The following is a 14,387-nucleotide window of genomic DNA, read 5'->3' on the forward strand; positions in this document are numbered from 1 at the left end:
AAACATCAGAAAAAGTGGATTCATACTGTATCATTAAATATAACAACAACAACAACTTGTATTTATATAGCTCCTTTAACAGAGTGAACCATCCCAAGGTACTTCACAAGAATATTATGAGATAAAAATTTGACACCGAGCCACATAAGGGGAAATTAGCACAGGTGGTCAAAGGCTTGGTCAAAGGAGTAGGTTTTAAGGAGCATCTTGAAGGAGGAAAGAGAGGGAGAAAGGCGGAGAGGTTTAGACAGGGAGTTCTCTCTGTTAGCTCAGCCAAGTCCCCAAGTGTCAGTAAGCTAAGTGCTTATCAGTTTTGGATTAGTCTATACAAGGGAGGTACACTTGAGGCCATTATATAGCATTTCCTAATTACAGGTACAGATGTTATATGCAACATTACCCAGTTACACGTGTATATGGTACAATTATGTACAGCTATTTTTCCAGTTATAGCCATGTACTGAGATTTATATAATACATGTGTGTTGTTATACGAAACCTTAATAACCGACATCATGCAATCAAAGTAGGCAATCTGCATGTAGTGTCAGTATTTTACTAACCTTCAATCACACAGGGCATTATTACCAATCCACGGTTATACAATGCAGTATGTTACTAACACATTCTTATGTAAGCTGTTATTAAGAACCTAGATATACTTCATAAACTTACTTACACACTGTACTATGTTGTTAACTCCAACACAATTATATTGCTAACCCACTGTTACATTGGCTGTTATCTTACCAACTCTCCCTGACAAACCTGCAGCTGACATTGCTAAACATTTCTATTCCAAAAAGTATGTCTTGCCATGAATGTGGAAAGTTGTGCTTCCGTGTCTTCATAGCCAGTTTATTTGAAATGACTGGCTCGTGGAAAACGATAGACGCAACGGTATGATGTCACTCACCCACTGTGTGCCTGTCCCCAGCTTCATCATCTGCGGAGGGTTTTTGGGGAGCTGCCTGAACTTTGGAAAGCTTTATGTCTTTGCTACAAAGTAAAGGACAAAAGCAGCATTAGAATCCAGCTCAGGGTAATGATGGGCAGTCAGTGGTACCGATGGACAGGTTGGAATTTCATCCGTGCAGAACTTTTACAATTCTTCACTGGATATGTTATTTGGTTCTCTTCCCCTTCCAAACTTTTGGATTCCTGAATTTGTATCCATAAATCAAAAACAACATGTTGAAATGCAAGATTTATATTAAGGAAAATGCGGACATAGTTGTGCAGCAGATTAGATTCTGGCCTTAAAAACTACAGAGTAATGGGTTCCACCCAAGCCATATCTGCATGCATAAAGCACTCCTGAACATATGAACAGACGGAAATGACGGGCAGCAAAAGGCCAGCTACTCCATCAAGCCTGCCCCACACTTGTATAGACTGGAGCATCATGGCTAGACATTCCCAGCCTTCCCCCCCCCACCCCCCCCATCCCCCACACCGCTCCCCCACCCCCCACCTCCCCACCCCCGTCCCTACCCCAGTCCCCGCAGCCAAATAATCTACTGGGAGAGGCAAAAAAAACAGAGAAAAACCCAGGGCCAATAAGGAAAAAAATACTCTGGAAGATTTCTCTCCAATCCCGTCAGCCGTTTGAAACCAGACCAGGAGCTCACATGACCATGTGTTATCTGTAAAGCCGCATGCCTTCTATATCATGCAATCTCTGCCTCAGTCAAGAACTGGTCCAGTTCCCTCTTGAAGGCAGAGAGTCTGCAGCAGGCGGCAATGCATTCCAGAGGCTCACTACTCTCTGGGATAAGAAGAAATGCCTAACATCCTGTCTATTCCTACTGTAGCGTCGTATAAAGACACGTCCCCTGGTGCTGCCCCAACCTGTCAAACTGGAATAATCTAATCGGCATGCTATCCAGCTCTTTCATTATTTTAAAAGACCTCTATCAGGTTTGAACCTGAGTTTGATAACAAAGAGAATTTTTATTTTCTGTGGTCTGGCGATTGTAACCTAATGGGCTGGACGTGGGTGGGAAACATCACAGGCTCAGAAGACTAATGGGAGACAGCATTCAGATTTTTCAAATCCTGAGGGGCATAACTGATGTGGATGCGAGTAGCCCATTGGATTAAGACTGTGGCCTGATAGGGTCTAGGGACTGTAATGTCACCAACTAAATATGGCCTGGTGTGTCCAGTATCATGGACTGAATGGATGAAGTACTGACCCCAGTGCCACCATAACCCATTTAGAGTCACCACTTTAGGCAAGAAGGATGAGCGGAAAAAAATGAGAGGGAGGGACTGGGGTCAAAGCCAGGTATAAGAAAGTCCCATGCTGGTGTGAGTCAACAGCTTTCACACACAAATATAAGATAGTCACCAATAAATCTAATAGGGAATTCAGGAGGAACGCCTTTACCCAGAGAGAAGTTAGAATGTGGAACTCGCTACCACAGGGAATAGTTGAAGCGAACAGCATTGCTACATTTAATGGAAGGTTAGATAAGCACACGAGTGAGAAAGGAATAGAAGGATATGGTGATGGGGTGAGATGATGTACAGTTGTATTGCATGCTGAGGTGTCGCTTACTCAAAGACAGCAGCTCCCTTTGCTGGTGGGCTATGTTTGAACTTGGAATGAGGCTTCGGACTTTCTTCACCTTCGGGTAGCTGAAGGGAGAAAGGAAACAGCAGAGAAAAGTGAGTAATTACTCGTTTCCACAAAGTTGATAAAAAGCTATCAATCAGTTACATACATCAAAATGCCATGAAGCCAGCAGTCAAAGACATCGAGAGCATGCCTACTCCCGTGGTTTCACAATATGTTTTCATCTCTTAATCATAAATGTTTTCGACAAAAAAAGACATATTAACCCCTTGAAACCCATTGACATACACCTTGCCCCTCGAAGTACACACTGATATATACCGCACTGTAAACGCACAAATAAATCCTTCTCCCACTATAGCACACCAGTATACACCACACTGTAACACAGTAACCCAATAATATACCACTCACTATAAGTTGTAGAATTTCAAACTTGGGACCCTATACCTTATCGCGTCTGCAAGTCATCAGATTTCTCTCTGTCCATTGTCATATTTCTGTATTTTTCTACATTTCTTGATTTACTAGTCTGCTATTTCCGTTGCTGAATTATAATACTTTGAAAAGGCTTTTGATTAGATACCTCCCAGTAGGCTCATGAGGTTAGGGCATGTGGAGTTAGGGGACAAATAGCTGAAAGGATAGCAAATTGGCTAAAAAGTGGAAAGCAGAGAGTAGGGGTAAACGGTAGTTATTCAGATTGGAAGAAGGTTGAAAGCGATGTTCCACAAGGATCAGTGCTGGGATCGCTGTTATTCATAATTTACATTAACGATTTGGATTTAGGAACAAGTAACTCAATAGCAAAATTTGCAGCTGTTACCAAACTGGGAGGTGCAGCAAACACTGAGGAAGAATGCAACACAATATAAGAACTTTAATGTAGATAAATGTGAGATGTTGCACTTTGGTAAGAAAAATAGAAACATCGCTACACCTTAGAAAATAAGAAACTGAATGGAGTAGAACAGGAAAGGGATCTCGGGATACAGGTGAACAAATCATTAACAGCATGTCAGCAAAGCAATTAAAAATGCTAACAAAGCACTTGGATTTATTTCCAAGGGTAAAGAAAGTAGTGAAGTTATGTTAAACTTGTATACGACCCTGATATAGAAACAACAGAAACATAGAAATTTACAGCGCAGAAGGAGTCCATTTCTCCCATTGTGTCCGCGCCAGCCGACAAAGAACCAGACGGCCCTCGGTCAGCAGCAGGTTACATATATATGAACAATGAACAATGGCAGAAAGGTAAAGAGCATCTGGCTCAACCAGTCCACCCCACACAACTGCGACACCCTCTGCACCGCAACATCTACACTCCACCCCAGCCAGAGCCATGGGATCTCCTGGGAGAGGCAAAGAAACAGAGAAAAAACAGGCCAATCGGGGGAAAAAATCCGGGAAAATTGCTCTCCAACACATCCAGGCGATCGAAACTAGTCCAGGCGATCACCCCTGGTCGTATTCGATTCCCTGCAGTACTTACATCGTATCTGTGCGAGGTTATCCAGTCTAATCCCGCTTACCAACTCTAGATCCGCAACCCTGCAGGTTACGGCACTTCAAGTGCCCATCCAAGCACCTTTTAAATGTGGTGAGGGTTTCTGCATCCACCACCCTTCCAGGCAGTGAGTTCCAGACCCTCACAACCCTCTGCGTGAAGAAGCGTCCCCTCAAATCCCCTCGAAACCTTCTACCAACCACCCTTAAAACTATGTCCCCTTGCAATTGACCCCTCCATCAAGGGAAATAGGCCCTTGCTATCCACTATATCCAGGTCCCTCAAAATGTTATACATTTCAATGAGGTCTCCTATCAGCCTCCTCTGTTCCAATGAGAACAAACCCAGCCTATCCAACCTGTCCTCATAGCTAAGATTCTCCATTCTAGGCAGCATCCTAGTAAATCTCCTCTGCACCCTCTCTAGTGCAATCACATTCTCCCTATAATACTGTGACCAGAACTGCACGCAGTTCTCCAGCTGTGACCTAATCAGAGTATTATACAATTTAAGCATAACCTCCCTGCTCTTGTATTCCATGCCTCGGCCAATAAAAGCAAGCATTCCGTATGCCTTCTTAACTACCTTATCCACCTGGCCTGCTACTTTCAGGGATGAGAACAAGTACTCCAAGGTCCCTTTGTTCATCTACACTTTTAAGTGGCCTACCGTTTAATGTGTATACCCTTTCCTTATTAGCCCTCCCCAAGTGCATTACCTCACAATTCTCTGAATTAAATTCCATTTGCCACTGTTCTGCCCACCTGACCAGTAGATTAATATCCTCCTGCGGTCCATGACTTTCCTCTTCATTATCAATCACACAGCCAATTTTTGCGTCATCTGCAAACTTCTTAATTATACTCCCTATATTCAAATTTTGATCATTGATGTATACCACAAAAAGCAAGGGACCCAGTACTGAGCCCTGGGGAACCCCACTGGAAACATCCTTCCAGTCCAAAAACATTCATCAACCATTATCCTTTGCTTCCTATTTCTAAGCCAATTTTGGATCCAACTTGCCACTTTGGCCTGGATTCCATGGGCTTTAACATTCGTAACAAGTCTACCATGTGGGACCTTATCAAAAGCTTTGCTAAAGTCCATATACATTACATCGTACGCACTGCCCTCATCGACCCTCCTGGTTACCTCCTCGAAAAATTCAATCAGGTTAGTCAAACACGATCTTCCCTTAGCAAATCCGTGCTGACTGTCCCTCATTAATCCTTGTCTTTCTAAATGTAGATTTATCCTGTCTTTCAGGATTTTTTCCAATAATTTTCCCACCATTGAGGTTAGGCTGACAGGTCTGTAATTACTTGGCCTATCCCTTTCTCCCTTCTTTTGCAAGGATACCACATTATCAGTCCTCCAGTCCTCTGGCACCCTGCCTGTATCCAAAAAGGACTGGAAAATGATGGTCAAGGCCTCTGCTATTTCCTCTTTTGCTTCGCTCAACAGCCTGGGATGCATATCATCCAGGCCTGGGGACTTATCTACTTTCAAAGCTGCTAAACCCCTTAATACCTCCTCTTTCACTATGTTTATTTCATCCAGAATTTTATACTCCTCCTCGATAGCAGTACCAGACAAAGGACATAGAAGCACGGGAGAAAGTGCAAAAAAGGTTTACAAAGATGGCTCCCGAACTGAGAGATTTACAGCAATATTGGGAAAGATCGAACAGGTTGGGGCTTTTGTCTTTAGAAAGGAGAAGACATCGAGGTGACCTGATCGAGGTCGTTAAAATTATGAGTGGGTTGGACAAGGTAGATGTGGAGAGAATGTTTGCACTTGTAGGAGAATCCAAAACTACAAAATAGTGACTAATAAATCCAATAGGCAAATAAGGAGAAAGGTCTTTACCCAGAGAGTGGTTAGAATGTGGAATTCACTACCACAAGTCGTCGAGGCAAATAGCTTCAATGCTTTCAAAAAGAAACTGGGTGAGTACATGGGAGAAAAGGGAATAGAGAGATATGTTGAAAGGTTAAGATGAGGCAGATGGAATGTGAGGAGGCCCATGTGGAATATAAACACCAGCACAGACTAGTTGGCCCGAATGGCCTCTTTCTGTGCTGTATATTCTATATAATTCTATGTTATATCTGTATTTTTTCCAGTTACCATCTTGAGAAAGTCAGGGCAGGGAGTGACTGGGAATGTATCTGTACTTGCAGGGATCTCCGGCAGTCTTTTAATATTTTAATATTTTTTTGTTGGGGTGGGAGGGGTGGACGGTGGAGGGGGGGGGTCCCTTGCACAGCAACATTTGAAAACCATCACAATCCATCGAGTTAGTTATTGTAACACTGATACAGAATGCCCACCCCCACTTAAGCACGCTATATATTGCTCACCCCTTACTGCAATGCACTGACCCCTTGCTTCTGACCGAGCTAGTTATACATACTTTACTGTTGCACACTGATATACCCCACCCTCTCTCTACGTACTGTACATCTTATTCCCGTCGATGCCTCTCACTGTAACACATCACACAATGCACTTTGACGAAGCACACTGACGTATATCTTATTTTAACTGCCCAATTATAATATACTGATACAACATTCTTACTACAATATATTAATATACTCCTTGTACATTGCTATACCCTTATTGTAACCTACTGATCCATCTTTTGATGGACTACTTATAAGTTATTGATAACAAACACCAAAGTTCATTAAGTTCATCTTACCAGTCTCATAGGTTTCTGCAGGTTCCCATGAACTACAGGCTCAGTAAATGCTTATTGCTGCAACTCTGTCAAGAATGCAAAGATAACCTTGGCACCATCAGTAATGGCTGCACAATTGGCCCTGTCTGGTTGACCATACCCAATATTGTTCGCTTTATGTCCCACCACAGGCCACCCAACCTTTCCTCCCTGCTCGTATTACATCAGTGTTGACACAGACGCTCGGAGAGTTTTGCCGGTTTTATATCAGCCTCCCTGACCTGTGTGAGGAGAAGGAGCTAATCCTGGTCTGGTGACCCCAGAAATTTACAACCTTACTTTAAAAAATGAATTATTCGAAATGTGCTGAAATGGCAGTGACTATTTTAATACATGAGACGTAACAATTTCAAATGAACTACCTCACACATTGCAAAAAACAAACAAACAGATAGTCAAGAAGTAAATTTAAAAGGAATGGGTCCTTTAAGGAACAAGTCAAACTTCTGGACATTGGAATAAGAACATGATAATAATAAAATGCTATTTGCCCATCAGACCTACTCTTTCTACAGCTCACATACAATCTTTCTATCTTATTGTAGACTTTACTTCACTTATTTATCCCCTCCAGATAAAGTTCTGTGTAAATACTCCCCAATGTTAATCAAGTGAAATCCCAGTCTAATCGAACCATCTTTCCATGCATCTCCACAATTCAATCCTGGCCTCCATAGATTGCATTTTTTCCCCATTCATCCAGCCCAAGCCGCACATCACCCTGATGGGATATTTAATCACCTCAGTCTAGAACCTTTAATCTTGTTCTGAACCAGTTATTTAATAAAATATGTTAAATATAAGGCAAGACTTGGGGTTCTAGTGAGGTACGACTGCAGACGAATAGAGAAACCTGGGAGCTAAGTGCCCTCAACTGTTGCTCGACACTGGCCTCAATGAAGGATGGAGATGATTGTGCTTTGTGAACAGATGCATGGCTCTCTCTAAATTGGCAACACACACCACACCAGCACCTTCAGTCACTTTCCAACATCAGTCTGAGCTAGACAGAAGCTTAGATCTGTTTTTGCTGAATCATACATACAACACGTTATATGTTGAAAAACCGATGCACTGGCTACACTCCACGTACCTCATGAGTCCGGCATATAGACACCAGGGTATATGGATGGTAAGTCAAAGCAATGTCGTGGCAGATAGGTTACTCACTGATCAGGAACACACTGTGGTACACACAGCAACAGAGCACTTTACCTGAACCCCAGGTGCTGTCTTCTTTTCCTGACTATCAGTGGAGAGTAGTTGGGGGCTGCGGGAGAATGACTCGCGAAGGTCTGTGAGAGATTTTTTTAAAAGGAACATTAACAAGAATGTATTTCGACTCTGTGAAATTGCTTTGCTCAGTACTAGTATTTGCTCTATTACCCTAAATAACGTTGTACACTCTGAGCAACCCCATTTTAATTGACTCATTGAGAATATTTTACAAACTTAGATGAATAGAAATGGGGGCAACAATTGTAAAACTACAATTAGCTCTTACGTACAATGTGATCAAAATAATGCCAATCCATTCCTTAAGCCTGATGTTACTGATCCTGGAGTTTAAAGTTACTCACTCCTCTATTCTCCAGTTTAATGTTACTCACTCCTCTATCCTGGAGTTTAATGTTACTCACTCCTCTATCCTAGAGTTCAATGTTACTGACCCTCTCTCCTGAATATACTGTACCCTCAATCCTGGAGTCTGAACTCGTTGTACCCTCTGTTAAGAACATAAGAATTAGGAGCATTTGTCTCCGCCATTCAATAAGATCATGGCTGATCTTCGACCTCAACTCCACTATCCCGCCCAATCTCCATATCCCTTGATTCCCTTAATGTCCAAAAGTCTATCAATTCAGCCTTGAATCTACTCAATGTCTGAGTACCCACAGCCCTCTGGGGTAGCGAATTCCAAAGATTCGTAACCCTCTGAGTGAGGAAATTTCTTCTCATCTCAATCCTAAATGACTGATCCCTTATCCTGAGACTATGCCCCCTAGTTCTAGACTCTCCAGCCAGGGGAAACAACCTCTCAGCATCTTCCCTATCAAGCCCTTTAAGAATTTTATATGTTTCAATGAGATCACCTCTCAGTCTTATAATCTGCAGTGTATAGAGGCCAATTCTACTCAATCTCTTCTCATCGGACAACTCTCTCATCCCAGGAATCAAGCTTTGTCACACCCACTTCTAAGGCAAGTATATCCGTCCTTTGGTACGGGGACCAAAACTGTGCACAGTATCCCAGGTGTGCTCTCACCAAAGCCCGATATAATTGCTGCAAGACTTCCTTACTCTTATACTCCAATCGCCTTACAATAATTGTGACGTCTGAACTCAGTGAACCCTCAGTCCTGGAGTCTGAAGTTGCTAACTCCTTTTAGCATTAAAAATTAAGTGGTTTAAAATTTTGAAAGTTCGTCCAGGTTGCAGTGGATGATAATTTATCTGATTTTTCATTTGGCTACATCTGCCTCATAATAATTGACTAAATTACTGGACATGGGCAAGGACTTCAATTAAGAAACTTTTTTTTTGCCCAACATCTTAATTTTTCTCCTAATGGAAATGGGGAGAGGTTTCAGAACATAAAAACATAAAAAATAGAAGCAGGAGTAGGCCATAGGGCCCCTCAAGCCTGCTCCGCCATTCAATAAGATCATGGCTGATCTGATCCTGGCCTCAACTCCACTTTTCTGCCTCTCCCCATAACCCTTGACTCCCTTATCGTTCAAAAATCTATCTATCTCCACCTTAAATACATTCACTGACCCAGCCTCCACAGCTCTCCGAGGTAGAGAATTCCAAAGATTCCCGACCCTCTGAGAGAAGAAATTCTGTCTCTTTGATTGTCCCCTTCCTTCTTACACAGTGTATGCTATTTGCTAATGTTTCACTTCAATATTAAAGCAGGTTTTTCTTTTTCTGTTACAATTAATTGTAAAATTGTATTTTTGTGTTAAATGTTAATTAGCAGTTATCTGCAATGTGGTCACTAGTTGAACTTACTTTGAGAGCGTTAGTATATGTATAGTCTACTCACAATCAATATCACTATCATCATCTTCCCATCTAGCCTCTGCAGAGTCAAAGTCAACGTCCTCAAAACTCGACACTTTCAAAGTTCTGTTCAAGTCATCTGCCTCTTCATCACTGAAGTACCTTTTAATGGCTCTGGGTGAATAAGGGTCCTGTTTGGCCTTAAGCAGAACAATGAACATCTCTTCCTGTACAGGGAGGCACAGGTGGAGAGACATTAGGATTTGAATGTGAAGAAGTTTTCCCCCCAGCCCCAAAATAATACATTTGTTTCCTCAGTTGAACCGCAGACATTCTGAGCCATTTTTAATATTCTCGTTTGGGTCTTACTGGCAAGCTCAGGGAGAATGAAATGGAGCCAGGAAATTGGCAGTGACACCGCCTCTGACCAGGGTCACTTTTCTATTGTTGTAGCTTCAGTTCAATAATCTTGAAAACAAATTGAGGTTAGCCTGCTTTTTTCAGACAATTAGCAATCAGATCACTGGGTCAATTATTTCATAATCCTTGCTCGTGCTGATCAGATTGGAGGTAACTTTCCACACCTCGAAACTCAACCCTTGGTGTTCAGTTGAAATTTCCAAACTAGATACCAATTCTATGCCATCACATGAGGTTGAATTTTGCCAAATTATTATCAGATGATAATGCAATCTTAGTTAAAGATTTTTTTTTAAGTTGATTTCCTACAATCCTCCAGATTCCAACACTCAAAACATTAAAGAGACCAAATATTGTGATTGTCAGCTTCATTCTAGTCTAGTGAATGATATATGTCACTGCAGATTGTGTGAGGTGAATGTTCTGACTGTTTTCTATCTACTGGGTATGTCACCTTAAACATAACAGCAATAGACTGTCACTGCTTATAAAGCCATCTAGGATCGAGATGAGGAGAAACTTCTTCACTCAGAGAATTGTGAACCTGTGGAATTCTCTACCACAGAAAGTTGTTGAGGCCAGTTCATTAGATATGTTCAAAAATGAGTTAGATGTGGCCCTTACGGCTAAAGAGATCAAGAGATATGGAGAGAAAGCAGGAATGGGGTACTGAAGTGCATGATCAGCCATGATCATATTGAATGGTGGTGCAGGCTCGAAGGGCCGAATGGCCTACTGCTGCACCTATTTTCTATGTTTCTATGTTTCTCAGTGCTGGGAGAATTGTACAGTCTATATTGATGAGCCAAACAGTCAGTGTTTCTGAGTATTGTACAGTAGCTATGCCTGAGTATGTACACTACATGCACTGCAAATAATCTGGCGAATCAGATGATATATATCAATAAGGATCATGGGGTCCATATCTTACCGTCTCTCAGAGGTCTGGTCTTGCTGCCCCCTCCCCCATATTTACACTATTTGTAAATAGAATTATAAAATCATAGAATGGTTACAGCACAGAAGGAGGCCATTCGGCCCGTCGAGCCCGTGCCGGCTCTCTCGAAGAGCACTTCAGCTAGTCCCACTCCCCCGCCCTTTCCCTGTAGCCCTGCAACTTTTTTTTCTTTCAGGTACTTATCTAATTCCCTTTTGAAAGCCACGATTGAGTTAGCCTCCACCACCATTTCAGGCTGTGCATTCCAGATCCTAACCACTCGCTGCGTAAAAATGTTTTTCCTCATGTCGCCCTTGATTCTTTTGTCAATCACCTTAAATCAGTCTCCTCTATTTCTCGACCCTTCCGCCAATGGGAACAGTTTCTTTCTATCTACTCTGTCCAGACCCCTCATGATTTTGAACACCTCTATCAAATCTCCTCTCAACCTTCTCTGCTCCAATGAGAACAACCCCAGCTTCTCTAGTCTAGCTACGTAACTGAAGTTATTAAGGTAATAAATATCTGCTGTTATATTTGCTAATGATAACAAGCCATGTGGCTAGCTGAATAGTATAAGGGAGATTGACACTAATCATAGGGATCTGGTCAAATTAAGTGATGGGCCAACTAGAGGCAGTTGGATTTAATATGAATAAATACAGGTAAATATATATTGGTACATGAAACTTGAGTACAGTGTCAGCTATGGCTCAATGGGCAGCACCCTCGCCTCTGAGGCAGAAGGTTGTGGGTTCACGTACCACTCCAGGGACTTGAGCACATAAATCTCAGCTGACACTCTAGTGCAGTGCTGAGGGAGCACTGCACTGTCAGAGGTGCCGTCTTTCAGACGAGATGTTAAACCAAAGCCCTATCTGCTCTCGCAAGTGGACGTAAAATACCCCCAACACTATTTCAAAGAAAAGCAGGGGAGTTAACTTTGGTGACCTGCCAAATATTTATCCCTCAATTAACATCACAAAAAACAGATTATCTGGTCATTATTGCATTGCTGTTTGTGGGAGCTGGTGTGTGCAAATTGACTGCCGTGTTTCCCACAAAACAACAGTGACGATACTTCATTGGCTGCAAAGTGCTTCGAGATGTCCAGTGGTTGTGAAAGGCGCTATGTAAATCCAAGTATGTCTTTTTACACAAAAGAATGGATCCTATTTTCAGTTAGGCTGGTGGGACTGTTTCACTGAACTAAACTAAACCAAACCTCAATGGATGTGACAAATGTCTCTTGTGCCACACCATGCTGACACTTCGGCCGGTATCACACCATGCTCACATGTGACCACATCATTCGCGCATTTATGCCTCCACTGTTATATATGCAGACTATAGATATACTTTCTGTGTAGTCACTGTATAGTTGCATAAGATGGAGACTTGTTACCTGATGTACTATCAATAAGATTTACACTGTGTATATTACTATGCTGGCACCACCAGAGGGTGCAACTGGTGGAGACTGGGGTTTCCTGCCCTGTGGCAGAGGCTGTCCACCAGAGGGCATTGTGGTGGGAGACCTGAGGGTCACCTGAATAAGTGTGCAGGGCCCAGTATAAAAGGCTGCCCACCATGCTTGTGCCTCACTCTGGAGTTACGAATAAAGGACCAAGGTCACTACAGTTTGAGTACAACACATTGCCTCGTGGAGTCATTCACAGCTATGCATGCGGCACACTCTGCCCACGTTCCATCATGCTCACACTTGTGGTGCTCATCCCATATTTTACTGACTCCTGCTGTTCTTTTGACACATTGTCCTCACATGAGCTGTGACGTGTCGTGTTATTCTCCTCCATAAACTGTGACACTAAAGTGCTTGCACTTGCTTCCTTGGGATCTTTCTTTCCCTCTCCCTCAGAAACCAGAACACTTTACCACTCCAAGGTGTTTACATTTGGTCCTCAGGCAAAAGCACACTGTCGTCCTCAAGCTGGGAGGTTGCTGTAGGAAACATAAGGAATAGGGCTATATTTTTGTTTTTCTTGCGCCACTGTTAGCGCCCCGGAGGGAGGGAATGGGTCTGGAAATGTTTTCCGCCCAGGCGTCCAGCTTCCAGCGCCCGTCAGGAAATTTGCTGCCGGTTTTGCGGTGGCGCTGAGCAGTACCGACGGGGAGCGTTGCGCCGGTGTGCAACGCCCTCGGCTTTGACAGCATCCGTGGCGCCATCTAGTGAGACCGCCAGGGACAGCAGGCGGTCCGAGCTGTCCCAGCGGCGGCGAGGGAAGGAAGTGTGATTGGTTATTTTTGTTGCTTTTTTGTGATTTATCTTTATTTGGGGTCAGTAACATATTGGGAGGGTTTTCTGTGTTTTGTGTGCCGGTTTTTGTTTTTTGCAGCGAGGCCTCTCTCAGGGCGCTCCGAAGCCGGGTCTTTAGCAACGGATTTCCACTTGTTCAGCCGGCCTAGCGCCCCGAGAGAACACCTCCCCTTAGCGCTCCGCTCCACACTCAGGGCACAGCTGCTGAATTCTGTGGCTGCCGATGCAAACCATTTCCCGGCGCAAAGTTTGCTGCCCTGCCGCCATTAGTGCCCGAAAAAGCCTCCAGCCGAAAATCCAGTCCTTGATGTCTGCATTACCTTAAAGCAATCCATACCCTGGACTATAGACTCGCTCTGTGATGTTGCAGAGAGATATGCACACAATACCACCTCAGGCACTGTTCCATAAAAGGATCCGAAATACATAGAAGAACTTTTCGGTGGTCTCTTCAAAGACATGTGTCCATCTCCTTTTGCATTTCAAATGCAGCATACTCCTATTGTCGGTGAGCCATTCATCATTATTTAAGAACATAAGAAATAGGAGCAGGAGTAGGCCATTTGGCCCCTTGAGCCTGCTCTGCCAGTCAATAAGATCATGGCTGATCTGATCTTGGCCTCAACTCCACTTCCCTGCCCGCTCCCCATAACCATTGACTCCCTTTAAAGTTGTGATCCTGTTAATATCTTGAATGTGCCTTGTATTACACAGCTTACCCCGATAATCACTTACCCTTTGGAGATTGTAGGATCCTTTGTTTGCCATGTCTCTCACTTTCTAAGCGCTATCTCAGCTGATTACTGTTATCCTTCTCCTCTCTTAGACAGAGCTCGGTGACAGCATGTCCTAAAAGCACAAAAAATGTATTGAATTAGATTAAATCAAAAATTAAAATACGCAGAC

The 14,387-nt window shown here is 43.1% G+C and overlaps 1 protein-coding gene across 2 annotated transcripts in view; it reads right to left on the bottom strand.

Moving 5' to 3' along the window:
- Positions 1-14,387, bottom strand: part of LOC139233861 (anion exchange protein 2-like) — an 81,669-nt gene that overhangs the window by 55,713 nt on the left and 11,569 nt on the right. The window contains exons 2-6 of one of the 2 annotated variants that reach the window (XM_070864459.1): positions 14,217-14,330; positions 9,890-10,073; positions 8,056-8,135; positions 2,564-2,643; positions 917-999 (exon numbers count right to left, since the gene is read on the bottom strand). In XM_070864459.1, the coding sequence (XP_070720560.1) occupies positions 917-999; positions 2,564-2,643; positions 8,056-8,135; positions 9,890-10,073; positions 14,217-14,249 (460 nt within the window). In that variant the 5' untranslated portion in view covers positions 14,250-14,330. The remainder of the gene's footprint in view (positions 1-916; positions 1,000-2,563; positions 2,644-8,055; positions 8,136-9,889; positions 10,074-14,216; positions 14,331-14,387) is intronic. The other variant, XM_070864460.1, reaches the window with a different exon arrangement.

The sequence above is a fragment of the Pristiophorus japonicus genome, chromosome 21, assembly GCF_044704955.1.
Source record: "Pristiophorus japonicus isolate sPriJap1 chromosome 21, sPriJap1.hap1, whole genome shotgun sequence".
Lineage (NCBI taxonomy): Eukaryota > Metazoa > Chordata > Chondrichthyes > Pristiophoridae > Pristiophorus > Pristiophorus japonicus.